The sequence below is a fragment of the Phycodurus eques genome, chromosome 4 (assembly GCF_024500275.1).
Source record: "Phycodurus eques isolate BA_2022a chromosome 4, UOR_Pequ_1.1, whole genome shotgun sequence".
In the NCBI taxonomy this organism is placed as follows: domain Eukaryota; kingdom Metazoa; phylum Chordata; class Actinopteri; order Syngnathiformes; family Syngnathidae; genus Phycodurus; species Phycodurus eques.
In genome coordinates, this window is record NC_084528.1 from 7,978,894 (window position 1) to 7,997,380 (window position 18,487).

General features: G+C 39.9%; 1 protein-coding gene across 4 annotated transcripts in view; it reads right to left on the reverse strand.

Annotated features, from left to right (window-relative positions):
* Positions 1–18,487, reverse strand: part of bckdhb (branched chain keto acid dehydrogenase E1 subunit beta) — a 72,463-nt gene that overhangs the window by 21,181 nt on the left and 32,795 nt on the right. For 3 of the 4 annotated variants that reach the window (XM_061673836.1, XM_061673837.1, XM_061673839.1), the window contains exon 9: positions 2,160–2,246. The exons of the other annotated variant lie outside the window; for it this stretch is intronic. In XM_061673836.1, coding sequence (XP_061529820.1) covers positions 2,160–2,246 — 87 coding nt within the window. The remainder of the gene's footprint in view (positions 1–2,159; positions 2,247–18,487) is intronic. 4 annotated transcript variants of the gene reach the window in all.

Genomic DNA, 18,487 nt, shown 5'->3' on the forward strand with positions numbered 1-18,487 from the left:
TTCTGAGATTTTAGGCTGCAATAAATGTGACATTACCCATTAGAAATAAAACATCACAAGTGGAGTTGTTGGTACTTTAAATGTTACTGTACTGCTGTGAAGAGGCTCCTTTCACAAATTATGAGCAATCCATGCTCTAATTTCAAGGAGTATTTACAGAGTGACATACCACTGATGAAAGTATCAGGACACTGAGCCAGTTCAGGAACTGCAACCTGTCACAGATTTTGAATCGTGACTGTGAGGAAATACTTCATCCCTGCCAAGTAATCTTGGCCAAGATTCTAGTTAATCCCAATTCCACACAATATTTAACAAGCATCCCTACACTGGAGCACAGGGAAGGGTCTTCTGTTAAAGAGGGAATCAGAGTTGCCAAAGGTTGGCAAGTTTAATATACAGTAATTACCAACCATAGTATACTTTGAGCCAGTTCTTATTTTCTAGAATAATTCCAGGTAAACGTTCCACATGACCTTTCAGCTACTGTTTCACAAATGAAAGAACATCCCAGAAGAGTTCCCTTTTGCATTTTGTATTGACGAGACAAGGTGAGATGCTTGGAATGTAACCTCCACATTTGCGAAACAACTTCTTAAATTGAAACCTAAATTAGTCAGAAAAATGTTTTCACCCATTTACCTTTGATTTCACAAATGCATAGAAGATGCAGAATAACATTAGACCATTTTTATGTGTATACTTTGGCAAAAACCCCACAGAATTACCATTGTGTGGTTGTTCTTTACCTTGATCTTCTTTACTGCTGTAACACTGGGATTAATAAGGGATTATATAATATTAAAACAGCTTCAAGCAAGTTTTTTTTGTGTGTATGAGAACTTTGTTGCAGGATTCTAGCAGCACAGAAAAAAGTATTTGAAGAACATCCTAATCATAATAATTTAATGCAACAGACCCATATAAATCATGCTTCACCGTCTTTAAAAACAAAACAAAATAGAAAATCAACAGAATTATTTCCAAACTGCCTGGGGCTGTGTGGGAGTTGTGAACTGGTGAGTTACATCACCAGTTCACAATGTGAAAACATGGATACATTGCTATCCAAGCTTTCAGTGATAGGGGAAGGGGAGGGAATTTGACTGACAATAACTGAACAGAGTTCATGAACATTAACAAGGAAACCTTTTCTCACAGAAAATGTAAGGGATCTACTCATATAGTAACTTCTGAAGAATCACATCTGAAACAAAGAACTGTCATTGAGAGAGGAGTGGTAGGCTCCTAACAGTTTAGTCTCATGACTAAAACAATAATAGCCAACAGTGTTAACAAAGATCTCTCAGTAAAAAAAATTATGTAATTAGGATGGTCAAAGGAACACTACATTTAGTCACACTTCCATATTACTTCGCAATCCGCTCAGCTGGATTGCATTGTCCAGGCGGCACGGTGGACAACTGGTTAGAGCGTCTGCCTCACAGTTCTGAGGACCGGGGTTCAATCCCCGGCCCCGCTTGTATAGAGTTCGCATGTTCTCCCCGTGCCTGCCTGGGTTTTCTCCGGGCACTCCGGTTTCCTCCCACATCCCAAAAACATGCATGGTAGGTTAATTGACGACTCTAAATTGCCCGTAGGTGTGAATGTGAGTGCGAATGGTTGTTTGTTTTTATGTGCCCTGCGATTGGCTGGCAACCCCCGCCTCCTGCCCGATGATAGCTGGGATGGGCTCCAGCATGCCCGCGACCCTAGTGAGGAGAAGCGGCTCAGAAAATGGATGGATGTCTTTCTGCAGTTAACCGTCCTTTAGTTTTTGTCAGTGTTTTCTTATCTCCCTATAAATGACCCTGAATACATGTCTTGATTAGCAGGAAGCAAAACGTTATATTATTCATGAGAGAAGAATTCTTGAGTTGCGCTTACAGAAAAGGGAGATGATAAAAAAAAAACTTCTAGTAAACATTAAGATGTGAGGCCTTCCGAGGGGTAGTTGCACAAGGACTGTACTGCTCTGGAACACTCAGTGAAGGGCTATTTAGCTTTAATACAAATTAGGGTTTTTATTGTCAAAACCTTTGAGGCGAGGACATAATCCTATGAAGATGATCTCTCCTACATGTGGGAGTCTCAAACAAAAAAATGTAATACTATGATATAATATTAAAAAAATGCTCTCAAAATAGAAAAAAACTCACTTGTATTGTAGAGCTGATTTCAGCAGCGAACCCTCCAGTGATTGGGGCCTCATGACTAATGAGCAAGCGTCCAGTTTTCACCACTGACTGCAATACAAAGAAAAACAAAAAACTCTAGAATCTCTACACAGCAAGAGTCTTAAAAGACACAATTTAGATAAAAGGGTTAAATAAGTTAAATAAACATTTTAAAAACAAAAGTGTACACAGCGTGCAGAAAGAAACTGAACGGTTTACATTATTTTTGTGTTTCAGGTAATACAGTCACATTACACGGCTACAGTGGCACAAAAAAGTATTTAGTCAGCCACCAATTGTGAAAGTTCTCCCACTTAAAAAGATGAGAGAGGCCTGTAATTTTCATCATAGGTATGTAGGTGTCTGATTTTTAAATAATTTATTAGCAAATTATGGTGGAAAATAAGTATTTGGTCAATAACAAAAGTTCATCTCAATACTTTGTTAAATACCCTTTATAGTCAATGACAGAGGTCACACGTTTTCTGTAAATCTTCACACGGTTTTCACACACTGTTGCTGGTATTTTGGCCCATTCCTCCATGCAGATATCCTCTAGAGCAGTGATGTTTTGGGGCTGTTGTTGGGCAACACAGACTTTCAACTCCCTCCAAAGATTTTCGATAGGGTTGAGATCTGGAGACTGGCTAGAAATGCTTCCTACAAAGCCAGTCCTTCGTTGCCCGGGCAGTGTGTTTGGGATCATTGTCATGCTGAAAGACCCAGCATCATCTTCAATGCCTTTACTGATGGAAGGAGGGTTTCACTCAAAATCTCACAATACATGGCCTCATTCATTCTTTCCTTTACAAACCTCAACATTACTTTGCATACTTTTGCACTTAAAAGGTAGAATCCATGTGGACATGCTAATTTGTACATTATATTTAAATTTTATCTTTACAGGTGCACTAACCCATGAACAATATAAATCCCCACCGTTAAAACATTTGCACAAGTACCTCTGCTCTTTAAATATAGATTTTAATCCAATGCACTAAAAGGTAGTCGGCAATAATGAATTAAAATGGAGGGTTCTCGTTTGATGTGCGTCCCGCGTTTGAGACACACAAAAACGAGTAGGGATGCATAAAGGAAGATCAATCTGCGTCCGAGTATGCAATGCTATGGATTAGTATTCCTGCGTGGTGGTGGAAATTCGGCGTATGAATTCTTTTGACAAGACAGAGCTCTAGAGTGTGACTAATTTGGTCGCATAGGCGCCCTAATTTCTGAATGGTGCTGCTAAAAAAAGAAAAAAAAAGAGAGAGAGAGAGTCCAACTGTACGCCCAGCCATTCGAGGAAGAAAAAAAAATCCCTGCGATTTTATAGCAGACACATGAACACCATCTGGTTTCTGATATACTTGCATTATTACGTTCTAATATCACTACATCAGTGGCATAAAAAAACATCAACATTACTACCATTTGTCGTGTTAGTTTTTGAGAAAACATATCCTAAAACATGACAATTAAAAAACTAGACGTATTGAGAGAGAGAGAGAGAGTGTGGGTACTAGATTGGGCTGCCAGCAGTCCAGACCTGTCCCCAACTGTAAAGGTGTGGGGGGATTATGAAGCATAAAATATGACAAAAGAGACCCCAGACTGTTGAGCAACTGAAGTTGTACATCAAGAAAGAATTCCATCAACACAGCAACAATTTGCTTATTGAGTGTCGTTTGAAGGAAAGGTGATGTAACACTGGTAAACATACTTTTTTGGAACGTGTTGCAGGCATCAAATTCAAAATGGGGGAATACAAAAACAACAACAAAAGTTTATCAGTTTGAACATTAGTTAAATTAAATATTAAATTAATAATAAGTTAGTCTTTGCAGTGTATTCAATTAAATATAGGTTGAAAATGATTTGCAAATCATTGTACCCTAATTTTATTTGTTTTCCACAACATCCCAACTTCATTGGAAGTGGGGGTTTGGTATTTTATCAAATGACAATGAATTTACCATGTGAAACCCGCATCAACTTGACCACTCAGGAGGCATTTACTGTATTAGGTATATGGTGTTTTTGTTCATTTCTCTATCTAGCCCATGTGATTTTCAATACAATAATCAACAATCCTATGAGCTTCTAGAACAAAGCTACATGATAAGACAGGAGTACCTCATCGACTTGTAAATCCATGGATAGTTTCTGCCTGTCTCATTTGAGGATGCAAAAGTTGCCAGATTCCAGCAGCTTCAAGTACCAGCTTGCTTCTCAGTAGACTTTTAAAAGCTGTTCTCTTAATACAATGTATTTGTCTTGCAGAAACTGCCAAACGAACCCGAGTCACAAATTGTTTTTAACAGTACTTCCTTACATTTGCTTAAAATGCTTTCATTCCTTTCGCAGGACATTGGGCTATGCATTTCACGCTTTTCATCATCATCAAGACAAAACTGTCAGGTGCTTAATAATGGTGAACAACCCCCTTTACCAATTTTCCTTGAATTTGGCTCGTTGGTGAGTTGTTGTTTTTTCTGTCGTTGGCGCTTGCGTTGGTTTGTGGACAAGAGTGGGCGCTGAGGACCGTTGGTGCGGGGTGCGGCCAGCCGTTTGCCTTGTTGGCTGTCTCGGTGTTGGGATGGACGTATTTCATTTGTTCCGCTCGCCTGGTTGACTGGGGAATGGATTCGGTGGGGGCTTCGATGGGGCTCCGTGCGGTGTGGGCTGGGCCTCGGGGCACGTCGGGCGCTGCCCATCTTGAGGGGCCTCCTTTGCGCGGTATGGTTATTACAGGTGTTTAGACACTAAAAAAGAATGGACAATGTTCCTCAACGTACAATTGCAAGGAATTTAGGGATTTCATCATCTCCGGTCCATATTATCATCAAAAGGCTCAGAGAATCTGGAGAAATCACTGCATGTAAGCGGCAAGGCCAAAAACCAACATTGAATGCCCGTGACCTTCGATCCCTCAGGCGGCACTGCATCAAAAACCAACATCAATGTGGAAAGGATATCACCACATGGGGTCAGGAACACACAGAAAACCAATGTCAGTTTGGGGCTACATCCGTAAGTGCAACTTGAAACTCTACTATGCAAAGCAAAAGACATTTATCAACAACCCCCAGAAACGTCGCCGGCTTCTCTGGGCCCGAGCTCATCAAAGATGGACTGATGCAAATTGGAAAAGTGTTCTGTGGTCCGACGAGTCCACATTTCAAACTGTTTTTGGATATTGTGGACGTCGTGTCCTCCGGGCCAAAGAGGAAAAGAACCATTTAGACTGTTATAGGCGCAAAGTTCAAAAGCCAACATCTGTGATGGTATGGGGCTGTGTTAGTGCCAATGGCATGGGTAACTTACACATCTGTGAAGGCACCATTAATGCTGAAAGGTACATACAGGTTTTGGAGAAACATATGTTGCCATCCAAGCAACGTCTTTTTCATGGACGCCCCTGCTTATTTCAGCAAGACAATGCCAAACCATATTCTGCACGTGTTATAACAGTGTGGCTTCGTGGTAAAAGAGTACGGGTACTAGACTGGCCTGCCTACAGTCCAGACCTGTCTCCCATTGAAAATGTGTGGCGCATTATTATTATTTATTTGTCTTTGACATCTACTTGTCTTTAGAGACCTGGGGAAACTATTATTTTAGATAAAGATGAAGCCATTAGAAAATATTTGGACACAAGTTGACCAGTTTGATGGATTTAAAAGGGGAAAATTCAATGTGTAAACTGAGGAAAGTGAATATATGAATATAAAAACTTAAGACCCCATATTGGCAAGGCTTTCCTTTTCCTCCTTGGGTTGATTACATCCATATTGGTTTATATTTGAATAGTAGCACATGCCAAAGAACACTCTCTTAGTAAGAGCAGAAAGAAGTTTGGTTGGTTGCATAAATGAGAAGTTATTATCCAAGTGCAAGACAAATGTCCTTTTTCTCTTTTTGTAGGGTTTATAAGTCAGATATCAATATACATCTTTATTGGCCAGTTACGTATAAACACAAGGAATTTGTGTCCGGTAGTTGCAGCTGCTCTAGTACTACAGCAAACAAGCCACTATAACAAAATATACATTCAGGACATAAACACAAAAGTACAGTGAGTCATAAAGCAATCTAAAGTGTCTAGTAGTGTGGTGATACCAATACAACAACTGCACAAATGATGCAAAGTCATGAATAGTGATGGAAATTGATAAGCATTTAGCAATTATGATTCAATTATCGATACTGCTTATGAAGGTGATTCCTTATCAATTTTCGTATTGATTCTCCATGGGTGAGGGAATTAAATAGTACAAATGATTTTTGCTATCACTGATGTCATTATCATTATACCAATATATATGCTATGACAATACAAAATTTGTATCCTTTTATTTAGAAAACACTTTTTATACTTTTTACGTTCAATCCAGCTGTCACACTGATCTACCAGTTGGATTAAAGGTTCATTGATCATGCCTGAAGAGTGCTGCACAAGGATGTTGTAATAGAAAAGTGACTTGTGTGACCATCTTGGACAAAACAGTGTAGCAACAGAGCTAACACAATATCCCATTCATCAAATTAACAATATAAATGAAAGCGGGTTATATCTTACCAGAAACGTTTTTGTATCGTAGTACAATATTTACGCCATGTTGGAAAAGTTTAGAACCAAAATACACTTCTTGTTTGTGACATCACTCATTTGCGATGCAAGAAGTATCTATACATGCAATTGTCAGGCAAGCAAACAAACAATTTCTAGGAATCAAATTACTGGGAACGGGTTCTCCCCTGCAAAAAATACCAAGTGTTTCCGATTTCCATCATCCAAGCAATATAAAGTGTCCATTTGTATGGTAATACTGACCAGCAAAAAATTTGCAAATAATTTAGAGTTATTAAACAATATAGGCCTACCTGTGAAGTGTCCAGTGGTGCGGTAAGAATGCAGAGTGATGAAGCTATAACGATGACTAGAGTAGTTATGGCACTACAGAGAGAGTCAACTGTTTTAGAGGTTAATGGCATGGGGAAAGAAGGTATTCGAATGTCTGCTGGTTTTAATTCGCCTTTCAGCATTCCTACCTGTATGTTCCAGTCAGATTTTCTGAAGTACTGATTCAATGACTGCTGTGTAGAACTGCCTCAACAGCTCCTGTAGCATGCCATCCTTCCTCGGCAGTCGCAGGAAGTTCTGTAATTTCTCGTGTATCATGCGCATTTTTTTTACCCCCCAAAAAAGGTCAAAAATCAATGGTGGGCTTTATACATAGGTATTGGGGAAAATTGGAAGAAAAAAAAAAACCTTTCCCATTTTATAAATGTATGCCGCCATCTAGAGGTTATGAAAAAGCTCTCCACTTTTGTTCCAATAGGCCACCGCCACCTAGAGGTTATGAGAAAGGTGTACAATTTCATTTTAATATACCACCGCCACCTACAGGTTATGAAAAAGGTGTAGCCTAAACTTTCATTCCAATATGACAGGGGTACATATGACTGCAAAATATGTACATTTGTGCTCATATGTTTACATAACCTGGTAGAATTTGTGAAATATTGTGGGTTTTTTTGTGTTTTTTGTTTTTATGAATATGACTGATGACTGAACAACAACCATCATTAATGTCTTTATAGTTATTTATTTATTTATGATAACGCTTTTTGGAAATGCTTGACAGTTTAATTTGAATCAGATTAAAATAAAATTAAATGTGTTTTGCATGGTCCTTCATGTTTTCTTTAAAGGATTATACCCATTTTACAAATTCTGCTTGGGTAATTAAACATATGAGCACAACTAAGTGTTTTCTCATTTACTAAATAAACGTACGGCTGTGAATTAAAAAAAAAAAAAAACACGTACATTGAAAGAATTACAACCCCAATTCCAATGAAGTTGGGACGTTGTGTTAAACAAATAAAAACAGAATAGAATGATTTGCAAATCATGTTCAACCTATATTTAATTGAATACACTACAAAGACAAGATATTTGGTGTTCATATTGATGAACTTTGTTTTTAGCAAATAATCATTAACTTAGAATCTTATGGCTGCGACACGTTCCAAAAAAGCTGGGACAGGGTCATGTTTACCACTGTGTTACATCACCTTTTCTTTTTACAACATTCAATAAACGTTTGGGAACTGAGGACACTAATTGTTGAAGCTTTGTAGGTGGAATTCTTTCCCATTCTTGCTTGATGTACAGCTTCAGCTGTTCAACAGTCCGGGGTATCCGTTGTCGTATTTTACGCTTCATAATGCGCCACACATTTTCAATGGGAGGCAGGCCAGTCTCGTACTCGCACTCTTTTACTACGAAGCCACGCTGTTGTAACACATGCAGAATGTGGTTTGGCATTGTCTTGCTGAAATAAGCAGCATTGCTTGGATGGGAGCATATGTTTCTCCAAAACCTGTATGTAGCGTTCAGCGTTAATGGTGCCTTCACAGATGTGTAAGTTACCCATTCCATTGGCACTAACACAGCCCCATACCATCACAGATGCTGGCTTTTGAACTTTGCATCCATAACAGTCCGGATGGTTCTTTTACTCTTTGGCCCGGAGGACACGACGTCCACAATTTCCAAAAACAGTTTGAAATGTGGACTCGTCGGACCACAGAACACTTTTCCAATTTGCATCAGTCCATCTTCTGGGTGTTGTTGATAAATGGCTTTTGCTTTGCATAGCAGAGTTTCAAGTTGCACTTACGGATGTAGCACTGAACTGTATTTACTGACATTGGTTTTCTGAAGTGTTCCTGAGCCCATGTGGTGATATCCTTTCCACATTGATGTCGCTTTTTGATGCAGTGCTGCCTGAGGGATTGAAGGTCACGGGCATTCAATGTTGGTTTTCGGCCTTGCCCCTTCCATGCAGTGATTTCTCCACATTCTCTGAACCCTTTGATGATATTATAGACCGTAGATGATGAAATCCCTAAATTCCTTGCAATTGTACGTTGAGGAACATTGTCCTCAAACTGTTCGACTATTTTCTCACGCACTTGTTCACAAAGAGGTGAACCTCACCGCATCTTTGCTTGTGAATGACTGAGCAATTCAGGGAAGCTCCTTTTATACCCAAACATGGCACCTACCTGTTCCCAATTAGCCTGTTCACCTGTGGGATGTTCCTAACAGGTGTTTGATGAGCATTCCTCAACTTTCTCTGCCTTTTTTGCCACCTGTTGCAGCTTTTTGGAACATGTTGCTGCCCTAAAATTCTAAGATAATGATTATTTGCTAAAAACAATAAAGTTGATCAGTTTGAACATTAAATATCTTGTCTTTGTATTCAATTAAATATAGGTTGAACATGATTTGCAAATCATTCTATTCTGTTTTTATTTAACACAACGTCCCAACTTCATTGGAATTGGGGTTGTACATGTTCAAATAAAGTGCTTAACTGCAAAATAATTCTTTGAAAAAAACTAACAAAATACAGATAATACGTCATGTTTTGATCGTATGGGTAGAAGCAAAATCATGCATTGTAAAAATGGATTATACATAGGTAGAAGGGCTTTCCAGAATTTTTAGGTCAACTTTGGAGGTGCGCATTATACATGAGAAATTAGGGTACATCCACTGCAGGACCTTTCTGAGGATGGAGTTGATGTTGGCCTCCCATATCAGGTCCTGAGAGACTAATCCCCAGGATCTTGAAGGTCTTCATAGTTGACACAGGGCAGGTGGGCAGTGCAAGGGGCAGCTATGGCAAGGGATGTTAACTGATGCCCACAATCATCTCTACAGTGAGTGTGTTCAACCCCAGGTGTTGCTGGCTGCATCAGAGCACCAACCACTCCACTTCCTGTCAATTTATGTCAACACAGTCTTTGATGAGGCCGATGACCTCAGTGTCATCTGCAAACTTCAAGAGAGGGCCGATAATTTAATACCGGGTTATTTTGGCTCTGATGCAGCCGCTGCGAGCCTCTCTGTCTGTGACGTCTCTCCAGCATTGTCCCACAACACAGTGAAGTAAAAGCTGTGCAATGCATGCACAATGCTATCAGTCTCATACACGGGACAGAGAAGGTTTTACCAACTGGAGACGGTCCAGGGAGCAAATATATGTTTCAAAGGTAAATTACAGCATCATAATCTACATAAATTGTAATAAATCCTAGTCCGTTACAGCGCACAACTACTTGTACCATTATTATGACCCCATTAAGGTTTTTATAGATCGATCTATCTATATGTGTGTATGAATATATATATATATATATATATATATATATATATATATAAAACACGTGCCAGCTCTACTCGCTCGCAGTCCCTGCAGACATGCCTGTTAGTGTTAATCGTGTGAAGGTGCTTACAGTAAATGTACTTTCAATTATTTGGTTACCCTGTGCATTAAATGCACTGTATAAATATATCTGCCAGTGCCTTGTCTTTTGAGCTAACCCCCGCGAGACAAATTGAAGAGGTTAGCTCGCAGGCTAAAACCCAGCCAGCTGCTAATTTGCCATGTCAACCACATTAGTGCGTCCGAGAAGAGGTTTAACCACTTGAAACAGGGCTGCTAATAATATTGATAGGGAAATAGTGATAAAAGTAAGAAGTGTATGCATGTCTGTGAGTGAGAGAGAGCGAGGGAGAGTAAAATTCAGTTTTATTGCAGGGAAGCACGCACGTTAAGGGGATGGCTCGAGAATTGTGTGTGCGCGACTGTGTGTGCCTTCGTGTGCGTGACAGCAAAGCATTTATGACAAAAATCGTTGGGAAATAATGGCTGTTTAACTATTTCTGCTGCTACATTAGGAGCAGGCAGCTGCATTTGAACACATGAGAATGACTAGATCTTTCTGCAGCCGTGCTCATGAGATGTTTAGCTCTCTGCTGGAACATCACACTGGTGACCTGCTGGCCAGTAGCTGCGTTGAGGATGAGCTACATCTGTATCTCAAGGAGCCACTCATTGACAGGTGTAAAAGGGATCCACTCCAGTGGTGGAAGTGACAACTCGAACTCTATTTTATATACTTTATAAAACTTTAGGGAACTATTTATTTTCATTTTTAGTTAACTTTATAAGAGATGCTGCTGACCCCTGAAACTCCCTGCACTTTTGGTTTTTGCACTTTAAATAAAATTATTATTATCATTATGTAAAATATTAACATTTTAATTATATTGAAATTTTGGAAACCTTTATTTATTTGGAAAACTTTAGGGAGCTATTTGTTAAAGTTTTCATTTAACTTTGTAATAGATGCTGCTGAGCCTAGGAGCTCCTTGCACTTTTGGTTAGAATTTTAAAACAAAGATGACTCGTTAGAAGATAAAAAAAAAAAACAAAAAAAAAACATTGCAAATCTGAAAAGCTGTTTAATAAATGTGCTTAAAGGCATTTAAATGAAGTGTTGGATTTTTTATTATTTTAAAGTTTGACACCAATATTTTTCTTTTTACGCAAAACAAATATCGGCTCCAATTATCGGCCTCCTTGACTACTAATAATCGGTATTGGCCCCGAGAAAACCATATCGGTCTATCACTAATGTTGACTGCATCATCCGCAGACCTATTTGCTTGGTAGGCAATGAGATTAATGCACTAGGTAAATACAAAGTAACCTGAATGTAGTACTTGTGTAATCATGTTACTGGTCGAGGCACTGAAGAACCTGGAGACGTAAGTCTGCAAGGATGATAAGAGAAAAACTGTCTACAATGATGGTTGCCACTCCTGTTCATATGTTGTTTTTGTTGCACCAGAGTGTCATACTGTTTTTTTTTTTTTTTTTTAAACTGTGGTGAGTTTGTTCCCTTAATGTGTACTGATGAAATTTCCCCCAGCCTCTACCCTTGTTCTGATAGAGGGCTCATGATTGTTGGGCAGGGCAGCAGCTCTTGGTGGCTTCCATGTTACTACTCATTGTGCTATAGGGATGTCATTAGATGCCAGAGTTGTTCCAAAGGCGGGCAAGCAAAATGTCATGTTTACTGCCATTCCCATACACGCCCAATGTAATGAGCAGCAAGAAGTTTCATCCTGCCACAGCTGCTCCATTCCACACTACCTCTATTATCAGTCTCTTTTTACATCAGTACACTTCCTGCTTCTGCTTTCCTAACCCAGTCGTTCCTCCATGATGCGGTTTGTCTCATTCTCGTGTTTTTCTACGCTTCTCCCTTCATCGATTTTTCAAACCATCCATTTAGCTTGCTTTCGTGAAGTCCATGATTCAGTTCCAGCACTCCCCACAATGCGGCCTCACCAAGGTTGGCAGTCAACGACCTGGCACACACTCAAAGGCTAAGGTCACTTTCCCATGGAATACATATCCAATCGCACACATAGGCAGATGAGAGCCTCCCAACTGCAACATGGAATCAAACACTCACGCATACTCTTGTATGTGAAGTACACACCCTAAAGTGCAGACACAAAAGGCTTTTCAAGAGCTGTTTTTCCTGAATTTATTCATGACAATGAATTACAGAAGCTCCTTTTTGTAGTATTTGGGATGTACTAGTTTCCATGCTGCCTCAGTAAACGTAAAATATGAATTAAAATCGTCCACACATTCCTGAGTTCTAGACGTTTTTTGCAGAGAGGCCTGAAATCAGGTCATTCAAAATTCTCAAACTTATCTACGCCACTAGCGAAGCTCTTCTCCACTTACCTCTCCTCTCCTGAGCCAGCGCTGTCAACATAAACACGTGTGCTTTCACAGGTGGGTCTTCTACACAGGTGCAACCAATCAGAGGAAAGGGGGCGGTCTTAGCCAAATATGGACGAAATGGCTACAAAACTGGGTCAAACAGAAGTAGGTATCAAAGGGGCCTTTTCTGGACACTCGTATGACAAAACCAAGGTTTTTTTAAAATGAAATGTATATTTGTATACTAAGTCCATGTTAGAGAGTCACTTTATGGAGGGTTAAATAGCCAAAATATGGGACCTCTAAGATAATACAAAACGTCCTTAGGCATTCATATATTGCTCCTGTTTTGCACAATTCCTCTATGGAATTTAAAGCTACTGTAGTTTTCCAATGCACACTTTCCACTGACTTCAAAACTGTGGTCATGACACCGACAGAAAAAACGCACGCACACACAGATTCCCAGGACAGGAAGTGTTTAAAGTTTAGCTCAGTGTCACCATGGAGAAGCAGTCTCATTCCCTCTGGCTTTGCTCCCGTCCACTGACCCTATAATCGATTGACCATGGAAGGGTCCAAACTCATGTGCCAAAATTTTATCTTTATGACATTTTCTTCTTAAAATTGGTGCTCAGCAATTATCAAAAGGGGGGAATTATTGGCCTGTTCAATTAACACAGAGGGAATGATGGTGGAAGGAAACACACTTGTGAAGTGTTAAACTCGATGTACTTACTCATGCTTATGACAGACAGCGAGGGAGAGTGAGAACTACAACAAAGGAGGAGGGGGGACCGCACAAAAGAAAAAGAGAGGAAAGAAAGTGAGGAACTGCTTCAACACTGGACAGAGGGCCAAGCCAGCCTCTGGAAGAGTAGAATGTCAGGAGACCTTTGACTGAAATAACTGCTAACATCGCATGAAAACTCATTAAAGCCAATTTAAGTCAATTACACCCTAACACACACTTACACACTACTTGTCTGTCCAACACCACCACTGTATCCCACCTCTGCATTGAACCATCTTTCAAGGTACTATATCTAACAGGCTCCAGAAGGTATGAGCAGATAGAGGGGTCAATGGTGTAAATTTAAAGGGCTTCTTGCATGGGATATAACGTGTTTAGTAAAGAGGATCTGTTCTTCGCAGGTTATGTATAGAATGAAATTAAACAAAGCTTCTGGAAAATAAACAGATTAATTCTTGAGGGCGGACAGAAACTATGATACACACACAATGTGAGTTAGGATGAAAAGCACTTTCTCAGTCGACAGTGGGCATTTAATTGACTTATCATAATGGAGAAGGTCACCAGGAACAATGGGAGATCCTGCAAGAGTGGAGCAATTCACAACAACAGTCAATAAATCAGTTACTTGCTTCAACAGAATGGAATCTGCTACAATAATTAACTCCAAGTGTCCCTGCAACAGATGTTTTAATAGAGTATATTCTTTAGGGTTGGAACGAGTGTTTTGAGTACTTTGAGTACAAAAAATGACCAGGGAATTTCCTCTGCCTTGGGGATTCGCTTATTTAACTCGTTCACTGCCAGCCCTCTCAGTTTGATGCTTTTGGTATATACTGTAGCTGCCAGTTAATGGCAGGAATGAGTTAATTGTGAAGCTAAACGGCATACATGGACTAGCACAACTTGATTACGTCATCAACGCAAGGGAAGGAGGCGGAAGCGTAGCGTACGTATTTGATTCAAGGAGTGCAAAAATGGCGAGGACGTGGTAGTTTGCAAACCGCCGTTAAACACGACAAAAGAAGGTGACGTCAGAGAAAACAAATGCGAGAAAAAAAGACAAAATGCCGAAAGTGTGGGAGCATTTCAGACTGACCAGGAAGGCGAACCGGTGATGCAACACGTCTCTCAAGCAAGACACACACAATGCGGTGGAAGACCCAAGAGATGAACGTTGCGCAAATTTGTTAATGTACCTTACCAACATAACGTTCGCCCTGCGGAGGGTTGAGGTTTCTATTCATGAGGACTACTGTCAAACATTTATTGTTTTGTTGTAGTGTTGGGGAATTGTGGCCAGTTTATTACGATGGTGACAACTACATTGTGCATGACTTAAAATTCAGGGTGCTTGTCATATTAGTAAAGGGACAGTTTTCCTCAGTGTAGGACAATAGTCAAGCACTGTGAGATATATGGCTTCAAGTGGCTACATTTTGACCCAAGTAGGCGAAAGAAATTATTGCAAGTAGCAAAGTTTGTCAAAGAACTTATTAAGGTAATATTTCTGTAGTCAAATCCAAATACAGAACAAAATACTGCAAAGTGGACTCATTATCTTCAGTTCTGCATATTCGCTGGTATGTACACGGACTTTAAAATGAGTTACAGTACGTATATTCATATATTTGTGTCTAGAATGTGTTCAAAGAGTGTGTGAGGGCAATTTCAGGTAAAAATTAGGAAAACATTTTTTTTTAGAGGAGGCAACGTTTTTGGAGATTTTCACATTCACAATCTGGTATGGAAGGGTAACTCCCACGATATTTGAAAGTGAAAATTTGCAAATATACATCACCTCATGGTTTAATGTATTGCAAGTTAATACTTAATAATCTTGAGCCTGTTTGCATTGATAGAAATGGGTGGTCCATTGCATATATTGAAGACGTTGAAGCCTACACAAAGCGACAATTACATAAATGTTAGAGCTGTAACGACAGTATTGAAACACGACACTAAGACACAAACCATTGTCCTCTTTGAAATAGCAGAACTGTGACACACTATTTCCAACTCACAGTTCGTGCCTTCATTCCAGATAGCTCACAGCGCTACCAAACTTAATATAAATAATATTAGTTGTTATTGTCAGTTATAAAAAGCAGAAGCCTAGATTGAAGATGTATTTCTTAGCAAGCCTTCTCCATTTGTGTGTCCATGTGACTACTTTTTCCAGTGACAGTCATTTGACCGGAGAAGGCAAATCTGTGGCTAGCCCTAATGTTAGTTAAACTACAGGAAGTGGAGCAGAGAAGAGGAAGAATCATGGCTAGTACGACTAATAACCCTGAAATTACGGTCCTTCAAAGCGAATTTAGGTCAGCTGTATGGAAGCATTTCGGCTACCCAGTTGAGAACAAAGATGGAAAATGCGTGGGTGGCATGAGCTCGACTATTTGCCCTACGTGCTTAAAAAAAACATCCCCAAGTCACAAGCAACATCTTAATGTACGTTCAAAGGCTCCATCCCAAAATGAATTCATAAGTGGGGCAGGGAAGAAAACACAACCTGACATTTATTATATTAACAAATTACATATAACTATAATAAATATATTATCAATAAGTAATAGTAATATATTAATCATAATGTATACATTTATTTATAAATGTTTATGAAAATATGAGATTTATAAAACAATATTAAATAGTCTATCGACCTACGGGTCAGACAGATATGAATCAAATCTACTAACTTTGGTGTATCGCTACAGCCTAAAGTTGAACATCATACATTAGTGTTGCATCAAGTGCAGACCGATACCAGTACTGAACAGAGGTATTTTGACGTCAAAAATTGCACGGGACTAGTTTTTCAAAGGACCAAAACAAAAAAAATAAGCGATAGCACTCCTATTGTGTCTCAAAGGTAAGCTCACAAAAAGCTGAGAAATTATGTAGAGGGTCCTGTGTGTGTGTGTTCCTGCGAGCGTGCGTTCCTGCGAGTGCGAGCCAGTGGATCAAGCACATGGCAAGCTGCCGAGCTTCCAGAGCTGCCACTTGTTTATGGAGAAAGATGCAAGCAGCATCATTTGGACCTATTCGCTACTACTCACTCTTAGAAGTGCTCATACAGTAGATACACTATATTGTCTAAAGTATTCGCTCACCTGCCTTGACTGACATACTAATGTAAGTGACATTCCATTCCTAATCCATAGGGTTCAATATGACATTGGTCCACCCTTTGCAGCTAAAATAGCTTAAATTATTCTGGGAAAGCTGTCCACAAGGTTTAAGAGTGCGTTTATGGGAATTTTTGACCATTCTTCTAAAGCGCATTTGTGAGGTCACACACGGATGTTGGATGAGAAGGCCTTGGCTCTCAGTCTCCGCTCTGATTCATCCCAATGGTGTTCTATCCGTTTGAGGTCAGGACTCTGTGCAAGCCAGTCAAGTTCATCCACACCAAAGTCTCTCATGCATGTCGTTATGGAACTGTTCCCACAAGGTTGGGAGCATGGAATTGTCCATAATACTGGCTCCTTACTTCCAGTGAATGGAACTCTAAAAGATTCAGCATACAGAGAGCTTATGGACAATTCATTGGCCCCAACTTTGTGGGAACAGTTTGGGAATGGCCCCTTCCTGTTCCACATCACATATACATACACGGACGGACGGACAGACACACACAGACAGGGCGGTACAGTGGACGACTGGTTCGCACATCTGCCTCACAGTTCTGAGGACCCGGGTTCAAATCCGGCCTTGCCTCTGTGGAGTTTACATCTCCCAGTGCATGCGTGGGTTTTCTCGGGCCACTCCGGTTTCCTCCCACATCCCAAAAACATGCATGGTATGTTAAGTGAAGACTCTAAATTGCCCGTATGTGTGAATGTGAATTTTGTTAAAACATTTAACGACTTTGTCCTGTACTAGGAGTTTTAGGCCACGGAAAAAACCTACAAAACTATTTTGTCCTGTACAGTAATATATCCAAACAAAAGTACTTCAATGTAATGAACAATCGGCTATATCGGAAGACTCACACGCCCCTATTAGTCCGTTCGATCGAGGTTCCACTGTGCATATATGGCCACCTTTGCTCATTCCCTACAAGCAGGTTGTTCCACTAAAAAACGAATACAGTACCTGTAAAGTTGGTTTGGACATATTTCCCATTAATGGCTTTGGGTAGTTTATGACAGCAACAGAAAAGTGATATTGAGGAAAGAAAGGCAGCCGTGGCCCAATGATTAAGATCATCGCCTGCCACCGTGGGGGACCTAGGTTCAAGACCCCGACTGGACCATCTGCCAACATCCCCTAGACTTACAGCTGTGGTGTTCTTGAGCAAGACACTGATACCCCGAAATGCTCCCCGTGCGCTTCAGCTGCCCCCTGCTCCAGTGTGTTCCACTAACGTGTATGTGTTCACTGTGATGGGTTAAATGCAGAGAACAAATTTTGTGTGCATGCATGCATGTTCGTGACAATAAAAGATGATGATTCTTCTTCTTAAAAGGAAATTCAATATAAGATTATAAAACAAAGATTAATCCATTGCTCACCTACAATATGTGCTCTCTCTCTTTTCAAGGTTATATAACTGATTTCATAATTTGTAACTTACAGAGGATCTGGAGAATCATTTTGCTACAGAAAATCTGATAGTATGGGCATTGGATGGTGTGCTTATGATTTCAGACCTTGCCTTTTTCAGCCAATCCTGCTTTGAGGCAAACAAGCTGACCCCAATGATCTCAACTGGCCCACAGCTCAAGCCAATGATTTGTACTCTCTTCAGTAGAAAAGAACTAAGATATGGTCCAGTGAAGCAGCAGCCCTTCTATACTTTAAACTAGGGGCTTATTTTAAAACATCAAGATGGAATTTCCATCACATCAGTATCATCAGGATTTCTCTCTGTCCAAAACAGTTAAACAACGCCTAGTACCTTTACCAGAAGAATGAGCTGGTAAGATTCTTCACTATAAATGGCT